General features: G+C 63.6%; 1 protein-coding gene and 1 long non-coding RNA gene across 5 annotated transcripts; both read right to left on the reverse strand.

Annotated features, from left to right (window-relative positions):
• Positions 1-1,057: 1,057 nt before the first annotated feature.
• On the reverse strand, positions 1,058-11,543 carry MAFK (MAF bZIP transcription factor K). Of its 4 annotated transcripts, none has more exons than XM_070780329.1 (3): positions 11,381-11,543; positions 4,150-4,229; positions 1,058-3,407 (listed from the first exon to the last, which is right to left on the reverse strand). In XM_070780329.1, the coding sequence occupies exons 2-3, from the start codon at positions 4,183-4,185 to the stop codon at positions 2,970-2,972; spliced, it is 474 nt and encodes a 157-aa protein (XP_070636430.1). In that variant the 5' UTR covers positions 4,186-4,229; positions 11,381-11,543; the 3' UTR covers positions 1,058-2,969. The 4 variants fall into 4 exon arrangements, with proteins under 4 accessions (XP_070636430.1, XP_019843383.2, XP_019843384.2 ...); XM_019987824.2 differs by lacking the exon at positions 11,381-11,543 and adding an exon at positions 9,360-9,846; XM_019987825.2 differs by lacking the exon at positions 11,381-11,543 and adding an exon at positions 9,295-9,668.
• Positions 11,544-11,716: 173 nt separating this feature from the next.
• On the reverse strand, positions 11,717-12,204 carry LOC109578244 (uncharacterized). Its single transcript, XR_002183662.2, has 3 exons — positions 12,124-12,204; positions 11,975-12,018; positions 11,717-11,883 (listed from the first exon to the last, which is right to left on the reverse strand). It is a non-coding gene; the product is annotated as an uncharacterized lncRNA (long non-coding RNA).
• Between the last annotated feature and the right edge of the window lie 12,258 nt (positions 12,205-24,462).

Consider the following 24,462-nt stretch of genomic DNA (forward strand, 5'->3'; position numbering starts at 1 on the left):
GGGCAGGGGGCTCCTGGGCAGGCCTGGCACTCAGGGAGCACCCGTTGTGTGTGTGTGGCTCTCTCTCACACACACCCATACACTACACACACACACCCCCCCCCGACGAAGGCTCAGGGAGGCCCAGGGAGGTTGGGCCACTTGCCTGGGTCACAGAGCCTGGAAGCAGGGGGCGGCTCACCCCGGTCCTGGCCCCGCAGCCCCTCTGCTTGTGGCCAGGCCCTCCTGACCTGACAAAGCCAAGGGAGAGGATGCAGATGCTCCGTGCCTCCCCGGCCCACACCCATGGCTGCTGCCTGCCCTGGTTTCTGGCCCCGTTCTGGGGGTCCTGAGAAGCAGCAGGCTGGGGCGGGGGTCCAGCCTCGCTGAGAGAAGGCAGGGGGGAGCTGAGCGCACCTGTCCCCTCACCTGACTCCACGGAAGGGCGCTCAGTGCACGCAGGACGAGCCGGGGGAGGCCAGGCGTGGACTCGCACGGAGCGGCTGGTGCAGAAGCAGAGTCCCTGGGTTATCAGGTGCTGCCCGGGTCAGCTCAGGCAGGGGTGGGCGGGAGGGCCGACAGCAGTCAGAAACGCTGATGAGCAGCTCCCCTGCAAGCCTCTCTTCAGAGGCCGAGGCCGAGTACTAACCCGCCTGACCCTCGGTGGGTCCGTGGAGCACAGAGGGGGCAGCATCTGAGGACGGGCGCCCCAGCCCAGCAGGCCCAGGCTGGCCGGGCCCCAGCACTGGCTTTCAGGGGAGCATGACTCCTTGCTTTCCCTACACTCCGGGCAGACCCCAGCTCTGCCGCCTCCTGCGGGCTCACTGCAGCCCCAGCCAAGACAGCTGTGCGGGCGTCCGCGACGGGGCAGTGGGGTCCCAGGGAGCCCACCCACCGGCGCCTGACCCCGCCCCACACAGGCCGGGCCGCCTACCCCCAGCAGCTCCGCTGCTGACCCGGCCCCGGGGGGGCGTGGTCACGGCGATGGCTGGGCACGTGCAGCGCCGACAACCCCCTCGGGCAGGGGAAGGACGGACAGACAGCTGTCCCTGAGCGGCAGCCATGCGGCGAGACGACGTGAAACCAGAAAACTCTTTATTGAAAGGTACAAAAGCGTCACAGCAGAGATGTACAGCAATAAATTAGGTGTGGCCAGCCGGGCGGGCCACTTCCCACCTCGGGGCCACGACATAGGGTCTGTTCTCAATAATTTATATCATGATAAAAGCAGCACAAAAATAAATATTGAAATGAAACTGCTGAGTGGCCGGAGGTGTGGAAGACGGGTGTGGAGCTGACGCACAGGGCCCTGTCGCCAGGGAGCAGGGGTACGGGCCTGTCTTCTTAAATAAAAAAACCCATATATTAAAACTGTGACAATGAAACTCCAACGCTCTGAAAGGAGGAGGGGGCACACGGGTCTCCCAGGCCTGGTCCTGGGAGCAGGGAGGTCCGGCGGGCAGCACTGGGCGGTGGGCAGCCGAATTGAGAGGCCAGGCATGGGAGGGGGTCCCCCCCACCCACACTGCCAGGCAGCTCTGCTCTATAGAGATTTACAGTATCAAATAGGAAGAAAAGGTACGAAAATCTGAACGATAAAATGTGTATATAATTTTATATATATATATACTTTTCTCTTTTAAATATCCCCATGGTCCTTATTGATATCCAATGTGGATTACCTACCATGGCTATGGTGCGGACAGCTTCTCTACATGCCCGCCTGGCTCTGAAGGGACCCAGACATCCCCGAGGCCGCACCTCCCCCCAGACAGGGGGACAATTTTCATCTGCAGCCCTTGGGGCCCTCTGCCCACCCCACACGCTGCCTCCTCCTCCTGGGTGGGCTATCGGTGGAAAGCAAGCAGAGAAGGAGCCGGGAACTGGAGCTCAGGGCTTCTGGCCTGCGGGGGGCTTGGGGCTCACCACCCACCCACCACCCGCCTCTCGGCCTGGCACCTTCCCAGGAAGGGCGGGAAGGGGCGCCCAAGCCTGGCCACACTCAGGGAAGGGACACCCAGCAAAGGCCACCCGATCATCAGTGGCTCTGAGTGCCAAGAGGAAGAGCGGACGAAGGTTCCAGGCAACGATTAAGCACCAAGGTGGCAGAGTGCCACGTCCTCTGCCGACAGACCGTCCAAGTGTCCCCAGGAGGCTGGTCCTTGCCGCCTCCCCAGCCCAGCGCCCACCCCTCCCCCGTCCTCACCAACAACACTCCTCGTCCTCCAACCTACCCTCCTCCGTGCTTTCCGTCTCATCCAGCAGGACCTCGGCCACTGCCAACTTCACACCTGCTCCCCAGAGAACGTGCTCCCCCTGCCTGACCCCCGGGGCTCCCCTCTCCCGGCCAGGTGGCTGCTGCTCCTCGCTGGGGACCGCCCCTGGGCCACCCGACACGGAGGGGAAACGCAAAGCGTGGGCGGGCCCAGTGACAAGCCGCTCCCGAGGTCCCCAGAGCGGCAGCACCCCGCAGGAGGGCAGGCACACGTGCGCACATGTTCACACGCACAGGTGACCCTCGCACACGCTTGCACAGCCCTTCCTCCACCCACTCAGGGGGTCTGGGCCTCTGGCCGAGGCTGCAGCAGGATCACAGTGTTTGGACCCCGTGGGGGGCGCCTCCTCCCGGGCGCCCAGGTGCAGTCAGCGTGTTGAAGGGGTGCTGGCCCAGCTGGGGGCCCGTGCGGGGTGTGGACACGCTATCTCGTGCAGACGGGCAGCTTGAGGGAGGGGTGGAAGACGTCTGGGCCAGGGGCCTCCTGAGGGCCTTCCGTCCACACGCCCTGCCCCCGCTGGCGCCGGACAGAGAGCCCGGGAGGCAGCCTGGAGCGGGAGACGGCCCGGAGAGGGCGGCGGAGCCCAGGGCAGGCGGGGCGTGCGGTGCGCGTGCGTGTTCGCGTGTGCAGGGCGGGCGGCGCGCGGAACCCCGTCTGTTCCCGCCGGCCGGTCCGCAGGAGTCCGCGGGACCACACCCCTCGGCCGGGCGGGCACTAGGAGGCGGCCGAGAAGGGCACGGAGGCGGAGGCGGCCATCTCGGCGGACTTGACGATGGTGATGACGCTGGTGGTGGCCACCTTGGTGGGCGTGACGGGGCCACGGGCCACGGTGCGGGCGAAGGTCTGCAGGGCCTCGTACTTGGAGCGCAGGGCGTCCAGCTCGAGCCGCATGCTGCTGTTCTCGCGGGCCAGCTTCTCCACCTCCTGCTGCAGCTCCACGCGCTGGCGCTCCAGCTCCTCCTTCTGCGTCACGCGCTTGATGCGGCAGCTGGCCGCGTAGCCCCGGTTCTTGAGCGTGCGGCGCCGCTGCTTCAGGCGCACGACCTCCTCCCGCGTGAGGCCCCGCAGGTGCTGGTTCAGCTCCCGCACCGACATGGACACCAGCTCATCGTCGCTGAGCGCCGCGGCGTTCTCGCCCGCCTCCTTCTTGACCTGCGGGGCCACAGTGCGGGGTCAGCTCCAGGGGCCAGGACTCGGGCGGTGAGTAGCGCGAGGGACCGGGCCCCTCTGCCCCCAGGCTGCCCTCCACTGGGCTCGGGACAGGCACCGCGGCCTCACCCGGCATCGGGCACACACGGCGTGGGGCGCAGGCCATCCTGAGGGAGCCACTGGCTATGCCCTGCTGTGAGCCGGCTACTCCAACCCCGCGAGGCTGTCCCAGCTGTGCTGCCCTCTGGGGACCTCCAGTGCCTGGTCCGGGCTGCTGGGCAGATGGCTGCCCCACCCTGTGCGCCCCTCCGGTCCATGGGGTGTCCCCAAGGCCACCTTGACCCAGCGGGACCCAGCAAGGGCCTGGAGGTCTGCAGGCCACACACCCACACACACACACCCACACCCACACCCACACACACACACACACACACGGAGAACGGACTCCGGCCAGCCCTAGGGGCTCTGCGGGATCAGAGGCCACGCGCCCACATCCGGGTGCTGGGCTGACAAGCACATCCTGGCCAGCAGGCACCCACCCCTCCTCCCCAGCGTCTCCTGAGGCCACAGCCCCGACTCTTCCCGCCTCCTTCAGGTACTTCCTCCAGCCCGCAGCCCCCTCCCGACCCTGCTGACAGGCGCCCTTCCATACACACCAGGGCGGTCCTGGGCTTCTGGGGCCAGAGGGGGCCTCTCCCAGGCCAGTGCCTGGCGCACAGACGGGGCTGCACCCACCATCCCTTACCTTCAACGCCTTGTTCGCTTTGGGATTAGTCGTCATAACCTGGGCACAGTCACCCGGACAGAACCACCTGGAAATGGTAGCTGGAAATCAGAGAGATGCATGCAGTCAGTTTATGGTGGGGGCTGGGTGGACAGGCCGCCGTCACAAGTGACCTGAGCGGGAACGGCCCCCTGCAGGGGGTCACAGCATCCCGTAAGCGAGGGCATCCTGGTGGGCCTGAGCCTCTGCCAAGGGCAGAGGGAACACCGGGTTACTTTCTCCAGTCCAGCATCCGCCATCGGGGTGGCCTGGACACACCTCGTCCAGCAGCGGTCACAACAGCTGCCCCGCCCGCAGGGCCCTGGCCACAGGCGCTAGCGTCGAGGGCCGGCATCAGGCAGGAGCCGCGGCTGCCTCCTGCTTTCGCCCTGAGCTGGACGGCGGCAGCTGGGCAGCGCGGGACGCCTCGCCTGGGGTCCACGTGCGCAGCAGCAGAGTCCCTCCCAGGAGGCCACGCCTCAGCCGAGAAGCATGCTGGCCCCAGGGACGCGCCCACCCTGGCAGGACCCCGTCACCCTGGAACCACCTGGCCCCCGACAGGAAGGCCCCCTCTGGGGAACTCCAGCCTTGCTGAGCTCACCCCCACGACCGGTGGGGCAGCCCCATCCTCCCCGGAAGACCTACCTCCTCCTGGGGCACTGCAGCGGTGACATCACCCCCTCCACTGAGGCCGCCCCACAGCCATGACCCGAGGCCCAGAGGCGGAGTGGGGGCTCCCACCGCCTCCAGCGCCCACCGACCGTCTGGCGGGAGCTGTCCCCGCCGCCCGCCAGCCCCCACCGCCCGCCCTTCTCATTTTCGCGTCTGCATTGTGTCACACATTCTAATCATTCATGAAAAAGCCAGCCAAAGCATCCCAAGCATGATTCCCCTCTGATAGTTGCCATGGCGACCTTGGGAAGTAGCCAGCCCCTGGTGGTCGTCATGGAAACGGAGAAGCCCACAGCAACAATGGCTTTGGGCAGGCTGCGCCGACAGGACAGGTTGTGGGGCGGCAAGTAGGCCCCCCGGGCCCACAGCTGGGGAAGGGGTGCAGAAGACCCGGCCCCGACTCATGCACGGGTCTCGGGCTCACAGGTTCGGGGCCCGCCCCCCGGTTCTGAGGTGAACTGAGCAGAGAGAGACACCCAAGGAGGGTCTGGGGCCAGAGGTGGAGCTGCAGCAGAGGCTGTGTCTCACGGTGAGGGAGGCCTGCTGGGCAGTCTCCCCGCAACCTGAGACCCTCATGGTGGCACCACCTGGACTCCCCCCAGGCACTGGTCCCGCCTCTGGCGGCCCGCCCACCCTTCAGTACCAGACAGTCTCAGCATCCCGGTCTGTGCCCAGTCTGCTCTCCCAGCCCTGGGGGCACCGGGCCCCTGGGCCCTCTTGAGCTCACGCCTGTGCCCACGGTGGACACACGGCTGCGTGTCCTGGGTGAACCCAGGAGGTGAACCCACAAGAGGTGAGAACTGCAGCCTGACTGCGGCCTGACCCCTAGGGACCCAGGGCGCCCCGTGGGCCACCCCTCCCTCCAGCTCGGGAGTCAGCCCCGGTCTGGAGAAGCCACCAGGAGGGCCGGTGGGCCGGGCGGTCGAGAGGCCATGAGAAACTTCTCCACGTCGAGCGAGGAGGGGCCGCTATCGTTCCAGCCCGCTCCCAGCACGCCAGGGCATAGCTGGGCGGTGAGTCACCAGCTGTTTACAGAGCTGGGCTCACATTCCCACAGGCGGAGGCCCCGCCCACCCCCGGTGGGAAAGGAAGGGAAGGGGGCCTGTGCTGGACCCAGCAGACCCTCAGGGACGTGCCAGCCTGGCTGGGACCCCAGCGCCTTCCCAGGGGCGCCTCCCCTGGGGACCTGCCCACCGAGACGTCACCGGGTGGGCACCCAGGGCCCAGGACGCACACGGGACTGGGGCTCGGCATCCCCGTCCACCGGGTCGAGCTGGCTGCAGACCCCAGGCCCCACGTCTGCCGGCACTGAGTCTACCTGGCCCACCGCCTGGCCTCTGGGCCCACGACTTGGGCGAGGAGCCTTGGCAGAGACGGGGGAGAGCAGCCTGGCTGGGGTCCCCCCGGGGCCTGCCCTCAGTCCTCAGGCCCCCACCAACCAGACAGAGCCGAGGGGCTGGTCTCCAGCCTCTGAAACACCTCTCCTCTCTGTGGGTCTTGGTCTCCTCTTCTGAAAAACGAGGGGATCGGAACCAAGGGCCCAGTGCCAAACGTCCTCAGCTGGGCCACTCCGGTGACGCCCAGAGACAACACCCTGACCCTGGGCGCTCACCCCAGGGTCTGCACAGGACCCCCACCCCAGGGGAAGGGAGGCGAGCCCCAGGCAAGCAGACACTGGCCGGCCCTGTCCATCGTCACAACCCCCACAGACCCAGGCGTGACCCCCACAGACCCAGGCGCATTAGTGCTCGGCTTCCAACGCCCTCAGGGCCCGGGGGCTCACATTGAAGTCAGGCTGTGGGTCAGCGGGCCAAGAGCCCTTCCATGGACTCAGTAAGGGAACAGGAGTGGCAGGCTACTCGGCTCTCCCCAAAACACCCGAAACACCCCCAGAACCGACCTCACGTCACTTCAGGCTTCAGAAAACAACAGCTTGCTTTTGGAAAGAGGTTCAGAGAAGAGTTTTGCAGGTGTGAACGAGAGTTTGTAGAACAACTGACTGGGGAAGAGCTGCCCTGAAAAGGTGTTTGTGACCCCCGCAGCCGTGCAGGCCAGCAGAGGTGGGAGCCGGCCAGGGAAGACGGCGGCCGGGGCGGGCAGGATGCCCAGGGCCAGCGCTGCTGCGTCAGAGCCTGGACCCTCACACACCTTCCCGACAGCCCGGCCAGCGGCTCCTCCTGGTGCCGCCACCCGCAAAGCCAGGCCCGCGCCAGGCTGGGACACTGGACGGGGCTGCTCTGCCCCTTCTCATGCCCCGAGGAGCTGCTGGTGCAGCACGCAGCCAGCACCTCTCCCAGGAGCACCTCCCAGCCAACTGTCGGCTCAGAGGCTGCTTTTCAACCCAAAGCCAGAAACTCCGTTCCAGCTGAACACAAAAGAGGACGTCCTCTGTAGGGAAGGGGACCCAGCGGCGTAGACAGAGGCAACCTGGAGACCACACGGCCTGCAGGGAACTCGGGAGCGTGCCTCCCCTTCTGGGCCCATGAGAAGCAGGGCAGGGCAGGGCGCCCAGGTCTGACAGTACAGGACTGCCCTTCCAGCAGGCAGGTGAGCCGGGGCCGGGATCACTTCCTGCCCTCCTCCTAAGTCCTTGCTGCGGCTGAGACCTGGCTCCCGGGGTGATGCACAGCCTGGCCGGCCCCTGTGTGCTCCAGCCTTCACCAGGCCGGGCCAGGGTCCGGGGCCCAGGAAACCGGTTCTTCATCAGGGCAGCCACTGGCAAACGGGGGCGCGACCCACCTGGGCAGCCCTGGGCTTAGATCACCCAGGAGCAAAGGGGGCCTCGAGAGTCTCAGATTCTCACTGGATTGCACGACCAGTCTGCATGCCCAGGTCGTGAGCCCGGGCGGGAGAAGCCGAGTCTCCAACGTCAGCGTCGAGCAGGGCAGGTTCCCGATGCCCACAGCGCTCAGCCTGAGAGAGGGGGTCGGAGCGGACCTCCCATTGCCAGGCCTCAGGGCCGTCCGGGGGGCGTGGCAGCCAAGAGTGAACCCCAAAGCCAGAACCACCATGCCGTGCTGCCTCTGCTCTGGGGACTGGGGCAGCCTCTTGAGAGACCCTCAGCCGACTGCCCCTGGGGCTGGTGCCACAGCAGGAGCCTGTCTGTCGAACAAGCACCCGTCGACTCATCCGACCCTGGAAGGAGCCAGCAGAGGCAGGTCCCAGAAACAGGAGGGTGCCCGCCGCCTGCGCCAGCTCCCTGAGACGGGGGTGTGTCCCGCCGCACCCTGCCGGCCACCCCACCGGCCCAGCCCACACCCAGCCTGCAGGCTGGCCCTGGCTGGCTGCCCTCCGGCAAGACGTGACTGTCTGCCTGGCCTGGAGGACGTCTGGTCACCTTGCCTTTGCAGCCCGAGGAAGCTGTGTCATCCTGGCCATGTCCAGAGGAGACTCAGGCAGCCGCCAGGCTGACAGCAAGCTGAACGCCGCCCCACCCCCGCCACAGCTTCAGGCTGGGCCCCTGCTCCCCTGGAGCCCCCACGGCAGGGGGTTCTGCTCTGCCCCAGCCCAGCGGGGCTGACCAGGGCTCCGACCAGCCCCACCTCTCTGTCCAGCCAGGGACGCGACAGCGGTGGACCACCCCAGCCCGCACGGCCCCAGAGACACCCCCTCTCGCACCGCGCTCCTCCTGGGTCTCCAGCGTGGGTGGCGGCCACAGGCCCCCCTCCCCTCCGCGCCCACCTGCTGGCTTGGCCTGCATCCCCGTTGATGCTGCAGCCCTTTGGCACCGCCTGGGCATGGGCCCCCGAGTCTGGTCTGGATTCCCATCCCAGTGCCTCAAGCACAGCCCCCACAAGCAGGCGGGGGGTCCCTCCTGAAGCCGCCACTCCCAGGGCCACCTGTTGCCGTGCCAGGCCTCCCCCACAAACTTCCTGAAGCCCCCACTCATCTGTGCCGGGGGCCTTCCCACGTCCGAGCTCCTGCCCCTCTGCCATTGCCCCCTTCCTTGCCTCGCTTCATGTGTGGGAGGTGGGCACCCCCTCCTGAGCACGCATCCAGGGCAGCGCTCAGGACCAGCGCTGACCTTTCTGTCCAAGGCCTGCCTCCCTCGATGGGTGGAGGGCAGGGGCGCTCTCACCTCCCCATTCCCCATGACTCCTGGCAGGTGGGAGGCCTGCTGCGTGAGCAGGTGACAGCGCCTGTGTGAGGGAGGGGCTGGGGCGTCCCACCCCGTGTCCTCTCTGCCCCTCTGCCCAGGGCACCCAGGTGGGCAGCGCAGAAAGGCAGGCCAGCCACACCAGGCACTGGGCGTGGGGCCCACCCCTCTGGTAGGTGAGGCGCTGTGGGGCTCAGATTCCTTGGGGAGAACTGTGTGTCTGTAGACTGAGATCCCGCAGGTTCATCTCTACCTGCTCTAAAATTCTACAATTGTGAGATGACACTCTCAATTTCCTGAAACTGTAAGAAAGAGGAAACATGACGAGTCTGTGACTTATAAAAAGCAAAAGTAAATACCGGAGCAGTGCATCTTCCATCAGCCGAGGACAGGGAGGCGGGGAGCAGAGAGGAGAGTGACTCACTGTTTACTGCCCCGAGGAGCAGCCACGCAGAGGACCGTCCCCACTGGCCGGGGCTCCATTTCCCGTGCGGGCTGGACCCGCCGTCCAGAAAGTCCATCCAGAAACCTTTAGACTCGGGAACGGCCAGGACACGGGCAGGAATTCTGGGCTGCCTGAGACTGTAAACAAACTCTCCAGCTACGGCAGAGCCTGAGCGTGAAAACACGCACTTCAGTGGACAAAGAACGCCCGGAAAACGAACTCGCTTGGCGGCAGCCTCAGTGCAGGGCTGGAGAAAGGGCTGGAACACAGCAAGCCCCGGAGCTGACTTCCCCGGTAGCCGCGATTCAACTCCCATTTTTAGCAACTACCTTGAAAGTGAGCGATGCTCAACTTGGAAGCTGTCCCTTAAAGGCCAGCCCTGCTCAAGCACGAGACACAAACACGCTCAGGCGAGAAGCCTCGCTTGTGGTTCTGAATTAATAAATGTTTTATTCTGGAACACCGAGAGGTCCAGCTTTAAGTTGTAAGAGCAGACACCCTCTACCGAGCTCAAACATCCCTACTGGACCCAGGGAGGGAAGTTCTCGCATAGGAGGCAACCATCCACAAGGCAGGTGTGCCCCACCCACCTGCACAGCCTACCTTCAGTGTTCCAGGCCCTCCCACCTGCTTAAAGGAACGCTTTTTAAAAAAGGGTCAACCCCCCACCAGCCAGCAAAGACATCAAGCTTGCGGACTGGGCTTCAGAGATGGCAGGCAAGGCATCCAGCCACACTTCATTAAGACTCCTGGGCAGCAACCACTGTGCTGGCAAAACCTGGTAGATGCCAACAAAGGGGCGAGGGGAGGGCGATGGGCCGCCAAGCCACACTACCGGGAAGCCACTGAGCTGTCACTATGGGCTGCATGTGGACGTCCGAGTCCCGGGACCTCGGGAGAACAGGCGCCTGGCAAGAGGGGGCTGAGTGGCAGTCAACTCTGAATGGACTGTCAGGGGGAGGACCTCACTTCTCTAGGCTGCCCTACCGTGGGGAAGGTAAACAAGAGCGTAATCATTAACACAAGACGGAGAGCAGGGGACTTCCAGCAACAACGCGGCCGCAGGCAGCTCCCGGAATGTGAGCAGAAGGGGCGAGTGCCGCTTGGTTGAGGGCTCCGGGACACGTGGCGAGTGAGGACACTGGTTCAGGGGCCAGGGGACGGGGGCCAGGGCGGAGCGACCTTGCTTTCCCAACGCAGACCCGAGGCCAGGTGGCGGGGCAGGTGTGTGGAAGCGCGCGGTGTCCGGAACTCAAAAGAAGTAGCGAAGGGTCTCTGTTTCCAGTTAGAAGAGGCGGAGACCCCCACTCAAAGAAGAGAAAGATGAGACGCGAGCCACGGACTTCGGGAAATGACGCGCTCGTCGCCCCCCTCCCCACCACAAGCTCCCACGCCGAGGCTTCCCTCGGTGAACCCCGGCAGGTCGGCTGCTCGGACAGGGACCCGGTCAGCGAGGCCCCTGCTCCTCGCCCTGCGCACGTCCGGCGCGGCAGGGACCCGGGCGCGCGCGGGCAGCGCAGGCCCGGCCTGAGCGCCGCTGGGGCGGGACCGCGCCGCCAAGCCGGGCAGCGCCCAGGTGCGCGAGGCCCGGGTCGCCCGGGTCGCCATGCGCTCCCCGGCACGTGGCCCCCGCCGCGCCCCCGCTTCCCCCAAGCGCATCTCCGGGGGCCCGGAGGGCAGAACAGGTGGGGCGGGCCTGGCAGGGGCGCCGGGCCCGCCGAAAAGCCGCGTTGCCCACCCGTCCCTCCCCGGGCCCGCCAGGCGCCCGCCTCCCCCGGACGCGGGCCGGGGCTCAGGGATGGGGGCGCGCCCTCAAGGAAGGGCCCCCCGCCCGTGCGGCGCGCTCGGGGCTGGACACCCGACCGCAGGTGCGCCGACCGGGCCAGGGTCCCGAGGTCCGACACCAGCGGCCGCGGGTCCGAGGCGGCAGACACTCGGCGGCGGGCGCCCCCCGGGCGGCCCCTCGGCCCCCCGCCCGGCCCCGCCCGTCCGCCCCTCACCTGGCGTCGCGCGGGGGGCGCGGGCGCGCGGCGGCTCCTCGCGGGCACGCGCTCTCTTCGCGCTCAGTCTCGCGCTTCCCGTCGGCCGCTGCCTCCGCCGAGCGCTCGGGCTCCGACCTCACGGAGAACAACAAGTCCCCCCCGCCGCCCGCCGCCAGCCCGCCCGCCCGGCTCCCCAGCATCTGACACCGCTTCCGGGATCGGCGTCGGCGCGCGTCACGCCGCCCCGCCCACCGCGCGCCGCCCCGCCCACCCGCCGCGCGCGCCAGCGCCCCGCCCACTCGAGGCACCACCCACCGCGCGCCCCGCCCCGCCCAGGCCCCGCCCAGCGGAGGCTCCGCCCCCGAGCCCACCTGCGCTGAGTCGACCCGCCGTACCTGTGACCGCAGGTGCCGCGCGCGCCGCGCGGTGGCGGCAGCAGTCCCCAGATGTCGAGAGCCGGGAGCACCCCATTCTCCCTCGAGCTCGTCCGCTCTCAGCTCGGTGGAAGGGCAAACTCCTGTCTGCAATCCACATCCATATTCGCCGGTTGACCTCCCGAACCTAATCTTAAACGCCCCCCATCCCCCAGGCCCGCGCATCCCTGAGACTCACCAGGGCCCTCAGAGACCCCCGATCTCTTGATTTACCAGTTTGACCTAGATATGGGTAGAGAGAACAAGATAAAATGGTGTTAAATGGTTTCAACCCAGAGCCTCAGTGTTAAGGGGCTCCAAGACCCATGACCTGGAAACAGTGCCCACCTAAGGCCCAGCTGATGGTTGCTGTGGGGTGGCAGACCCCCAAAAAGCAGAATAGAATGCTGCCCAGACTCAGGCCAGGGCCAGCCCGGGAGAGGAGAGCCCGCTCCTGCTGCACGTGGAGGCTGAAGCTGGGGAGCTGACCCATTCCCCCCTCCTCAGCACTTGGATGGCATGCCAGATCCCTGGACGGTTTCTGGATCTTTCTCGGAAATAATGAGCTACGTCCATGAGGCCACATTTCTGGGTTCTGAGAGAGCAGGGAAAGTCGCTAAGGCTGGTATGAGGGCGAGGGGGCCTCGAACCATCTTGGGCCCTTCAGAGTGTATCCCAGCAACAAATGGGAGAAAGTGCCAAGGGGTTTTCGAGTCCCCCGTTTGCAGTCCCCATGACAGGTGGGCTTCTTTCTGAGCAACCTGCTCTGCCAGGGTGCCCTGGCCTTGTGGGGCCACCAGGCATGCTGGACTTTGCCGATGGCCTCAGCAGTAACAGCTGCCAACAAACACAGGAGCGTTCGCCTCTCCAGGATGTTTTCAGAGCTGGAATTTGAAAGGTGTTTCCCCTTCTCCCAGCCCACGCCCTCCGTCCCCAGATTGTGGCTCTCTCAGCAGGACACCACGGTGAGAGGTCAGGCTGACGGACTCTCTCCTCCCTGTCCTCATTCCCCTCACCAGCCTGCAGACTCTTTGTATTAACTTGGTTACCAAGGGCGCTGTCTAAATGGCCTCCTCAGTGCCGTGACCTCCCAGCACGCAGAAGCGGCAGCAGGTGGCTGTGGGAGCTGGGGGGTGCGCCTGTGCCGGGGCCAGTCACGCAGGTCCACTTCTGGGCGGCACGCAGAAGCGGCAGCAGGTGGCTGTGGGAGCTGGGGGTGCGCCTGTGCTGGGGCCAGTCACGCAGGTCCACTTCTGGATCTCAGTTTCCTCAGCTGGAAAATGGGCTTGATGAACGAACTTCTTTACAAAACCGAAACTGAGTCAGAAACTTGGAGCAGGAGCTTATGATTACCGGGGTGGGGAGTGTCGCGGGGCAGAAAGGTTGGGAGCTTAGCCTTGACATGTACACACTGCTGTAGTTAAGACAGATAACCAACAGGGACCTGTATCCCAAGTTCCCTGTATAGCACAGGGAACTCTGCTCAATACTCTCTAATAACCTAAATGAGAAAAGAATCTGAAAAACAGGAGATACATATACATGTATGACTGAATCGCCTTGCTATATACCTGAAGCTAATGCAACACTGTTAATCAATTCTCCAACATAAAATAAATTTTTTAAATAAAAAATAAGATGGGCTTGATAAAACCAAAATGAAGACGGGCTTTTTATTTTTAATTAATTAATCACTTGGGCTGCACTGGGTCTTAGCTGTGGCATGTGGGATCTAGTTCCCAGACCAGGCATCGAACCTGCGCTGGCAGCCCCAGGCCCCCCGCACTGGGAGCACAGTGTCCTAGCCACTGGACCATCAGGCCAGTCCTGAGATGGGCTTTTTAAAAGTGATGTTGAGACAACATGATAACCATTCAGGATAAGATAAAGTTGGGCCCATGGTTTACCTACAGGGTACGGCAGTATTATGCATCTCGAAGGGATCAAGTAATTATTAATAATATTTTAAAAGAAGCCATGAAATGATGAGAAGGTTCTGGAAGTGGATGGCAGTGGTTGCCCAGCAATGAGAACGTGCCTGACGCCTCCGAGCTGAAACACCAAAAATGGTTAAAATGGGGAATTACACTTTATTTGTATGTCGCCACGACAAGAAAAACAACCTTAAGAAAACATTCACATATTGAAGAATACACGAGTGACTTCCTTTATAACTTCTCAGTGGGAAAAGGTTTCTTCTAATTATGATGAAAAGTCGAAACATAAAAATGACTTAATGACTTCCCTGGTGGTTCAGTGGCTAAGAGTCCGCCTGCCAATGCAGGGGACATGGGTCCGGTCCCTGGTCTGGGAAGATCCCACATGCCGTGGAGCAACAAAACCCCGTGTGCCCTGGAGCCCGCGCTCTGCAGCGAGAGAAGCCACCGCAAGGAGCAGCCTGCGCGCCCCAGCGAAGAGGAGACCCCGCTCAGCACGACTAGAGAAAGCTCGGGGGGGCGACAAAGAACCAGCACAACCACAAAACACTAAACAATTTAAAAGTAATTAAGGCAAAAATCACCATAAGCAAAGTTACCACACAAAGAATAGACTAGGACTCCTCTCCTCGTCCGCAAAGCACTCCTGGAAATGTAAAGGACCAACAGAAGGAGCACAGGGTAGGAAGAGTCAGCGACAGAAAAGGACATCTACACGACAGACGCAGCAAAGACGCCCACCGCAGACGGAGCGCACGTCACCACGGCCTCGCAACACCCGGCCCGTCTTCCAGGTCCAGGGCCAGAGCACCTCCTCAGATGGAGAGGCTGGAGGCAGGAGCCCTGGAGCGCACTGCTGGGGGCTGGGGGAGTATCTGGCAGCTTCTTCCATGTTGCCTTGGACCTTACTCAACCTTAGACCCAGTCACTCACTTCGAAATCTGTGCCACATGTGCACCTGGTCACATGTGAAGCTGGGTGTATGAGCTCACCATTGTGGCAGTACCTGCAATAAAGGAAGACGGGAAGCCACCACATTGTCATTATCAAGGGACCAGCTGAATAAACTGCGGACGCCTGCATCACGGAGTACCACGCAGCCATGCAAAAAGTACGCGCGAGGTCCTGCGCGTTACCAAAGCCCTCAGGGTCTGTTATACACGAAGCATCAAGGTGCAGAACTAGCGGATGATGTGCTGCCTTTAGTGTCAGCAAGGGAAGGACATAAAAACGTATACAGTCGGCGCTCTGTATCTTCCGGTTCCATATCCTCAGGTGCACCCAGTCTCAGATTGAAAATATTCAGAGGTAAAACTTCTCAAAAGTTCCAGAAAGCAAAAACTCGAGTCTGCAATGCACTGGCAGCTATTTACATAGAAATTACATCACATTAAATGTCACAGGTAATCTAGAGATGATTGAGAGTATGTGTGTGTAGGTTTCGTGCAAATACTGCGATTTAAAAAAAATATATTTTTGGTTGTGCCTCATGGCATATGGGATCTCAGTTCCCTGACCAGGGACCGAACCTCTGGCCCCTGGACGTGGAAGCGCAGAGTCGTAACCACTGGGCCACCAGGGAAGTCCCCTGTGCTGTGGAAGGGACTTGCGCATCCTTGGAGCTTGGTTTCCATGGAGGACGTTCGGCCACATTCACGTCTGTTCCTGCAGAAGGCAGGCTGGGGGTAGAACAGAAACCGGGGGCAGGGGTTGCCTGTGGCTGGCGGGGCCGACGCCGTGGGACAGAAACGAGGCGCCGTGTCAGCCTCTTTACGTCAGTTCCGCTGGCAGACGGTGCAACGTGTTAGCTATTCAAAGCTATAAAGTCAAATTAAAAATGAAATAAGATGGAGGGAACTAGGCTGACCTCACACGACTGTCATGAGAGTGCACTTTCTAAATGGCTGTGAAGACCTTTGCACAGCTCTGGGTCCTGGTTGGCCTTGACAAATAGCCCATTTATGACGGCTTTATGGTGAAGGCAGAGCTGGTTACCAGATAAACGGCTCCTCTTTGCCCTGGGAAGAGGCTTGTGACCGTCAGGGCCCCCGCCTGCGGTAGACAGACCTGCTCGTTGCCCAGCTGGGTAGAGCTGGTTCCCAGGGAGGAGTCTGGGCCCCCCTCTCCACCCAGGGTCCACCCAGCTCCTCCCTCCTCCCAGACAGCTGGAGGCCATGGGCAGACTCAGGTGGCCCTGGCCAAGGTCCAGGTAAAGGGAGGGACACTGAGGCCTGAAGACCAGTGACTCTGTCTGCAGGGGAGGGGACGAGGGGCCCGCTTCAGCTCTGTGGGGGGGCCCAGCAGTTACGACCCCTCAGCGTCCCCACAGTTGCCCTCAGGATCCCGGACCCCTGAAAGGTGGGGGGCTGGACTGCAGGGTGGGGGCAGACTGCAGGGGCTCCTCCTGCACGCCCCACCCAGCCCCGGACAGGCCAGCAGGGCTCTGGAGGAACCATGGGTTGCCGCTGGCCCTCAGGCCCGTGTGGGGCCACCCTCGCTGGGAGATGTGTGCACCCGCTCCGGGCCCTGGTCCCTCCCCCGGGGGAGCTTCCGGGGCCAAGGCCCCTCCTGGGAGTGCAGAGCCGCCCCGCTGCTCCCCGCAGCCTGGGCCCCACCAGGAAGCAGGGGTGAGGGGGCGGCTGGGAGCATCTGCCTGCTGGTTCCCCGCCTCCGGTTTCTGGGGCGAAGGAGGTGGTGGCCTGGCCAGGACCAGGGTCCGTCTGGAACCCTCTGTGTCCCAGCGGTCTCCTCCCCTTCCAGCTCCGGGGAAGGGGCCCCTCCATCTCCACCCTGGGAGGGGAGCAGGGGGCCGCAGAGGGAGGAAGCGGAGTCAGGCTCCCAAGGGCACTTGGCCTTCTCCACGTCCATCGCGCAGAGCTGCCCGAGGCTCACACGGGAGAGCGCTCCGAGAAAGGACGAGACCTCAGTTATCGCGGCCGAGATGGTCCCAGGTTCATGTGTTACTGAGTAATAAAGCTGGTCTCCAGTCACGTTTTGAGAACAACTCTATCAAGTTTCCTAAAAAAGTTACCTCACTCCACCCCCCGCAACCTCCCTGCCCACCGCCTCTCCTATGTTTACCTGGGGCCCTGGGGCTTGGAACCGGCTCCTGGAGTTGTGGGGGGTCCTCGCGGGACTGAACCCCCACCCATGGGGTATGCACTGACCCTGGGAGTTAGTGCTGGAGTGGAACTGAGTTGTAGGAGTTGGGCGGCAGCCGAGTGCCCTGCAAAGCTCCTGCTCCCAGGTGAGGGTCCCGTGACCGCCCCACCCCGACATTTCTAGCCCGTCCGCAGCGGCCAGCCAGGGGGGGCATGCTGGCTGCCCTCGTGGTCTGCAGCCCCATCCCACACTGGCACCCACGGGCTATCCAGGTGTTACTTGGCCTCCTTTCCCAGGTGGAGCACCTGAGACTCAGGCGATGGCAAGCTGGCTTGTGGCCACCAGCGTCTCACTAAAGATGCTCACTCCCTTGTCTCGGGGCCCCCAGACCCTGCGGGTTATAAAGGAGGAGGAGGGCCCGCAGCTCCGAGCGCTGGTTCTCACAGGACTGTGGGGCAGGGAGACCGCATGCCACGCCACGGTCCCTCCATCCTTTGATTCTGCAAAGAGACACACCTTTCCTGCCCGTGGGACTTAGAGATGCTGGAGGGCGGGGTTCTCAACCGGGATGATTCGGGCCTGGGGGCACTTGGTCAAGACTGGACACAGTTTTGTATTTTGGGTTGTCACAGCTTGGAGAAGCAACAAAGACTGTGGCCAGAAGTTCCTCTCTCGGTAACTGCACTTGACTTCAGGATCCAAAACTAAAAATTCTTTTCCCAAGTCATGCCTTTCCGTCTGGAGTCGTAAGTGACCACGATAATGGTGCGTGTTTACACAGCCGTGTGGCCTTTGCTTCAGAGAGCAAGCCAGAGGCTTCCTCGCCAGTGAAGCCAGTGATGCTTTCTGTGTGTGATACCTACACAGAAGCCCTGTAGCCTTCCCTGCCGATGCTGTGGGTCTGCTCAAGAGAACATTTTGAGCGGTTCTCCCCTGTCCTATTGAGAAAAAAAATTGCTACTGGCATCTAGCATGTGGCAGCCAGGAATGCTGCTAAACATCCCAGAATGCACGGGGCAGCCCCAGAAAGCAAAGAAGGCTGCAGGGCAGAACGAGAGGAAGTGGCAGCCCACTCCAGCGTTCTTGCCTGGAAACCCCATGGATGGAGGAACCTGGTGGCAAAGCTTAGCAGCCAAACGACAACTACACACACGCCGGCGAAGCCGCTCAGTCGTGTTCGACTTTGTGCAACCTGATGGACTGCAGCCCACCAGGCTCCTCCCTCCACGGAATTTTCCAGGCAAGAGTACTGGAGTGGGCTGCCGTTTCCTTCTCCAATATATCCACACAGTCCCTATCAATAAACAGTATATTGATTTTTTTTTAAAGGATGGTAAGAAACTGCTCTGGGGAAACGCGAGTCTCGTGTCCCCCACGCCCCACAACAACGACAGAAGCAGCTGCGTTCTGTGTCCTTCTCGGCCCCAGACGCAGGGTGAGGTCACCAGATGCCTTCACCAGATGCCCCCGCCAAGGACCCGGAGCCACAGCTCCGTCACCTCCCAGTTACGGAGGACAGAGAACCACGTCCGGGTGACTGTGGGCAGGTGAAGTCAGTCCAAGTAGCCGGCCTGCACACAGGAGTTTATTTTGGCCTGATCTGTAATCTCCCCAAACTGCAGCACCCGCTGCGTCCTCCAAGCAGCAGGCATAGCTGTTACCATGTGCCGTGTTCAGTGGCGGCCGGGCCCTGAGTCCCGTTTTCAAGACGGAAGCACGCCGGGCCCCAGAGGACACTGGGGGAGTGTCCACACCAGCTCACCAAAGGAGCTGTTCGGTTTCTCCAAATACCAGCCAGCTCTGTGACTCTCCAACACCAGCGGGGTGTCCTACAACTCAGTTTGACTCGAGCACTAGCTCCCAGGGTCAGTGCAGACCCCGCGGATGAGGGCTCGGTCCCACAAGGTCCCCCCACGATTTCAGGAGCCCATTTCAAGCCCCAGGTCCCCAGGCTCCCCTCTCATCTACCTGTCTGACTACAGATTTGGGGGGTTCCCATGACCCCAGCCTCAGGTTCAATGATTCATTCAAAGAGACCCATGCACAGGGCACAGGAAGGACTTATGCTCAGGGCAGAGCGTCGCTGAGGCTGCAACTTGGGAACCACCGGGGCATGGTCACAGGGAAGGCGTGGGGAGGCCCCGGGGCATGGTCCCAGGCTGTGAGGGGGCGGGCCAGGGCGCACACGGAGCGCAGACGTCCTCCCTGCACAGCTGTGCCTGCAGCGGCTCGGAGGCTCCTAGGAGAGCTCCTTCCAGAATTTCCATCAAGGTTTCGCTATGTACACATGATCGATCCAGCCCTTGGCCATTGACCATTGAATTCACCGGACCTTCTCCGGCACTCCCCCCACCCCCACCTCCTCGGAGTTGGGGATGGGGTGCAGCTGTAAGGTCCACCCCCTCCTCACAAGGGCGGTTCCACCCGGGAGTCACCTCCTTAGCGTGAACTCTAGTGGGGTCCACGGGGGCTTGTTAGGAACAACCGCAGACAACCCTACCCTTCAGGAAGCTTCAGGGCTTCAGGAGCTCCCCGCCGGGAGGTCTGCACGAAGACCAAACATGTCCTTTTTAAAAAAAAAAGCCATTTGGCTGCGGCGGGACTTAGTTGTGGTCCAGGGGGTCTAGTTCCCTGACCAGGGATCAAACTCCTGGCTGGGAGTGTGGAGTCCTAGCCACTGGGCCACCGGGGAAGTGCACACCCTTGTTGTACAGGGTTGCCGGGCCCTGTCTCTCTGCCTCCTGACCTGGAAACCTGGTGTCCCGCAGTAAGGAGGCCCGAGCCGTGGGCAGCTGCCCCTGAGGAGGTCTTGACCCCTGACCAGACTGACCGCGGTGCTCCCGTCCGGCCCTCTGTCCCTGCCTCCCCGCCCCACACGTGTGTGTGCGCACACACACACACACACCCAGAACTGCCCAGCTGAGCCCAGTGAGCCCTGGGCCAGGAGAGGTGGTAACACAGGCGGTGAATACAGAGTCCCGTGACCCGTGGGGCCTGAAGTCACCCACCTGGGGGCGGGCCCCCTCCCCCACCGGCCTCTGCTCAGCCTGAGAATATCACGGAGACCAAGCCAACCTGGGGACATCTGACTCAGTCCTGAGCTAAACATTGGAACACGTGATGGAGTGTGAGCCTGTGAGGGCACTTCCCACAGAAAAGTGTCAACCGGGAGAAGCGGGCCTGGGAGGAGGCCGGAGCCTCGGGGACATTTGTCTGCATCTGCTTTTAAGCGGGAAGAAGAAAGCAAAATCCGTGAGGGTGTTTTTCTAATTTCAAAGCTGGTGCACGCTCTGAGCAAGCAACTTGGGCAAACCCCACAAGGAAGCTAAACCCGGCTGGGGAGCTGGGAGGTTCCAAGGCGGTGTCGGGACGGCGAGACGGGAGCATGGGCTTGGGGCTGCCGTGGGTGTCGCAGGACCCCCGTCCGGCCCACCAGCCGGAGGACAGGCGAGAAGGAGGGGCTGGCCTGAGGGTCTCCGTCCACTGACCAGGGCGAGTGCAGGCCTGGAGGAGCTCCTCCCATCCTGTGATGCTGGCCCTGACACCAGTGACCCCAGCCCTGCCAGCCCCGTGCCCTTGACCCCTGACCTCTTCTCCCCACCGTAGCTGAGCGGCCCCTCAGGTGTGCCTGGGGCTTCCCAGACACGGTGGAGGTGCTCAGCCTCGACCGTTAGGGGAGCCTGGAACCCGGTGAAGCGCTGGTCGGGGGGTCGGGCTGGACCTGGGGTCCCTGCTGCTTAGTCCGCTTGCCCTGGTTCTCCAGCGGGGTTCCCTGGGGCCCCAGGGTTCCGCAGGTGGAAGGGTCCGGCCCCCCACACCCCGGGGCACCCGGCTCCTCCCCGCCCTGCTCTCTGTGGCTGACACTTGCTTCCTGCCGCCTCGCAGGCTCTCGAAGGCGTGGGAGCAGCGTGTCGCGAGTGGGTTGGCGTTCCCACCGGAGCTGGGCCCTGGGCTCAGTCTTGTCCCTAGAGGCATTGAGCCTGGTCCTGGGTGCAGGCCCCAGAGTGTGCCAGCCCTCACGGGGCGGGAGGGGGCGCCGGCTGACACGGGACTATCCCTGGAATCCGTTTGCTGGGCATGCCCGCGGCCTGGTGGGAAGCGTGCCCTCAGAGAGGCTCTCCTGTGGGGGGCTGCCCCCCAGGCCTGCTTCCTCAGCCGCACGGCCCCACACCCGGGCTGTGCCGGCGGAGAAACTGAGGCCTGGGGCCCCTCCGGGCCGGCAGCCTTCCTGCTCCCGCCCCTCCCCTGGCGGGTCAGCTTCCTCAGGAGCTCTATTTTCAGACCATTGTCGGAAGACGCTTCCCACCTCCGGCCAGAGGCGGCCTCCCTGGGGCTTCCGCTCCACCTCCCCAGGCCCCCCCGGCCCCCGGAGAGGCTTCAGGCGGGGTGGGGGGGCGGAGGTGCCCAGGGCACCCACTCCCCAGCTGGCCTCACCACAGCCACACCCCGCGGCAGGCCCCTGCGCCCCCCGACAGCCCGGCGTTGGCGGAGGGAATTCCCGAGAGTCCCCACGGCCGCTGACTCACGGCTGACCCGGTCTCCAGCGCAGACGAGGTGGCTTCTGGATTTAGGAGCTGATGGGTCCTCAGCCTGTGGTGGTTGCTGGAGGGCACCCATCTCCCAGCCCCCCCACTGTGAGTGCTGGGCCGGGCCAGGCCTGGCTGGGCTGGGGACCCCTGCCCCAGGCAAGGAGACCTCAGCCGGGGACACCCCGCCCCCCAGGGCTGGAGACCAGCTCAGGGGGTGCCCAGGGCCCCAGACTGGAGCAGCTGCTTCCTGCATGGAGGCCGTTAGACCACACACAGCTGCAGTCCTGCCCCCTCCCCAACCCCCACCCGGGGGGCCGGGGTAGGTGCCTCTCACCTCTGACCCCCATCTACGGGCCCCCTCAGCTCCTGAGACCTGCAGGTGCCAGGGAGGGGCTGCCCTCCTGTCTCCTGCAGAGCCGTGGGGGCTTGGTGGAGGTGTGTGCCCACCACGCGCCCACTAGGTGAGGAGTCTGGGGGGCGAGGGTTCTCACCGTGGCTCCGGGGTCACCGCCCAGATGACCTGGGGCAGTGGGGGTCAGAGGCCTGGGCTTGTCCAGCCGACGCGTCTGTCCAGGCTGAACCCCGCACCGGCCCATCACGGCTTCTCAGGTCGCGACCTCGCTCTGCCCGCCTGGTCCACTCACCCCACCCACGTTCATCTGGCAGGGGACACGCCGGTGAGGTGCTGCTGGGGGGGAGGCAGGAGGACGCAGGCCTTAAAGAAGGAGGTAAACGATAGGATTTCGGGGTGGCAGGGGCTCCAAAGGGAGCTGTTGGGGGCCTGGGCCACGGTCCTGGGGTGAGAACAGCGGCGCCTGGGGTTTCTGACGCAGGAAGAGCCTGGGCAGGCAGAGGCCCTGAGACAGGAGCCTGGCGCGCGCAGAGATGAGAAGGCTGGGGTGCCGGACGGGGTCGGGGCGCACAGCAAACCAGGCGAGGGTCCTCGGAATGCAGCTGCCATGGGCGGGAGGGCGGCCCCAGAACACATGCCCACACCGGACCCTCAGAGTGGACCTTGTCGGGAAACAGGGTCTTTGTGGCCTAATTCAGGGAAAGCCCTCAAGCTGGGGTCGTCTGGGTTGGGGGGGCCCTAAATCCATTGAGAAAAGGGGACCAGAGAGGGGCGGCCTGGGGATCAGGCAGAGACGGAGAGTGCGGCCGGAGCCCAGGAGCCGGTGCTCCGTGAGCTGGAAGGGGCAGAGGGCCCCTCCTTGGACGCCCAACCTCGACACCCAGCCTGCAGGGCACGCCTGTGCTCCAGCTGCCCAGCAGAGGGGCTTCCCTGGGAAGCTAACGAACGCAGTGGGGTCTCAGGCAGGCCTGGAGATCCCTGCATTCTCGGGTAACCTGTGGAAAGCAGGTTCCTGGGCCCCCAGTTCTGGGGGCAGCCCGGGTGGCCCCTCGCTGTCCCTGCAGCCCCTTCCTCCCTCCTGGACCGGGCGCGGCAGAGCTCCAGGTGGCCAGCTGGTGCTGTGGGGGACGGGCCTCCAGCGCTGCTGCCCCAGTATCCCAACAGGAAAGATCTGTCCATCACCCCTTGACCTCTGACCTCTGTGACCCCGACCTCAGCATCTGGGGCTTGTCCAGAAAGTTCAGACAGGCAGGCAGGCAGGCTCCATTCCACAAGGGCTGGGCGCTGTCCCTGGGGCACTGCCCGTGAGCACAGACGCCAGGTGTGCGAGCTGCCAGGGTGGAGGCACAAGCAGGGCGACGGCCACCGCCTGCCCCGGCGGGGGCAGCCCTGCAGGACTTCATGGAAGAAGGGACCATGCTGGGAGGCTGGATTTTGAAGGAAGAAGAGGCTGTCCAGTGAGACAGAGGCTGAAGTCCCAGGGAGAGGCCAGGGTGGTGACTGCCAGCCTGGACCGTGCCTGCCCCTCCTGCGACACAGAGGGAGGCTGGGGCCTGAGCAGGCCCCGCGGGAGGAGCCGGGACAGCCCCGTGGGGCAGGCGCGCTGCCCTTCATTCCTGGAAACCTTCGCTGGGCCATTCACATCAGTGAAAATGAAGCGCCCAGAGAGGACGGCTTGTCCGGCTGTCCCCACCCAGCCCAGGCCTGCTTGTAACCATGGGGAGCACTGGGTGTGCCTCTCCCAGACCGTTTCCACCGTTAGATAGATGCGGTCACTTCCGACAGCTTGACACCCGGACGGCTTCTTTCCCTTCGCCACCGATCGGGCTGTTCCATCACAGGAGGTCCACTTGGTCCTTCCGCAGCAGCTTCTGACAAGTGCGTCTTCTGGGCGCCCTGTGCCTGGGTCCAGGCAGCCAGACCCCAGGCCTCCAAGAGGCTCAACTTGGTGCTGGAATTCCTGCACATTTGGGGTCAGATCCTAGGCGTGCTGGCTGGGTCAGAGGTCGGGCACAGCTTACAGAATCAGGCTGTCGCTAGACATCTCCCCAGGATGGTCATGCGCTCACGTGGTGTGGGGCCGGCTGGGGGCCCCAGGGGAAGGCCAGCATTGGCAGAGCCTCTGCCGGAACCTGGCCTTGGCGTGACGGCTCCCTGGGCTGTCTTCCTGGAGCCCCACTGTCTGCAGCAGTCCCAGGTTTGAGAAGGGGGCCTCTCCGGTGCAGCCAGGGGCAGCCTTGACAGGGAGCGCTGGGTGGGCCCCCGGGAGTCTGATGCAGAGGGGTTTCCTTTTTTTGTTTCAATTTTTAAAATTTATTCTTAATAGAAGGATAATTATACTACTGTATCGGTATCTGCCGTACACTGACACCGGTCAGCAATAGGTGTACGCATGTCCCCTCCTCTTGAGCTCCCCCCCAACATCCGACCCCATCAGAGGGGGAGTATTTTGACCTGTCCGCCCAAAGTCACCCCTGGCTGTCTACCTACCCCAGCGCCCCTCCAGCCCGCCCTCCCTGCCTGTCTTCCTTCTCGGGAGGTGGGCACCTCTCTCCTCACTGAGCGTCCCTCCCTTGCTCCACCCTTCATTCTTCACCATCCGTTACTCCTCCGGGCAGACGAGCTCCATGGAGGCAAAACAGAGTCCAGCCCTCCCTGCAGCCTCTGCTGAGCCTTTGGCCCTCCAGCCCCCGCTCCCTGTACCTGGAGCTGCTGGCTCCCTGGCACCTTCCGGGGCTTGCCTGGCACCGTCCAGGGGGGCTCAAGG

Source organism: Bos indicus, chromosome 25 (assembly GCF_029378745.1).
Source record: "Bos indicus isolate NIAB-ARS_2022 breed Sahiwal x Tharparkar chromosome 25, NIAB-ARS_B.indTharparkar_mat_pri_1.0, whole genome shotgun sequence".
Lineage (NCBI taxonomy): Eukaryota > Metazoa > Chordata > Mammalia > Artiodactyla > Bovidae > Bos > Bos indicus.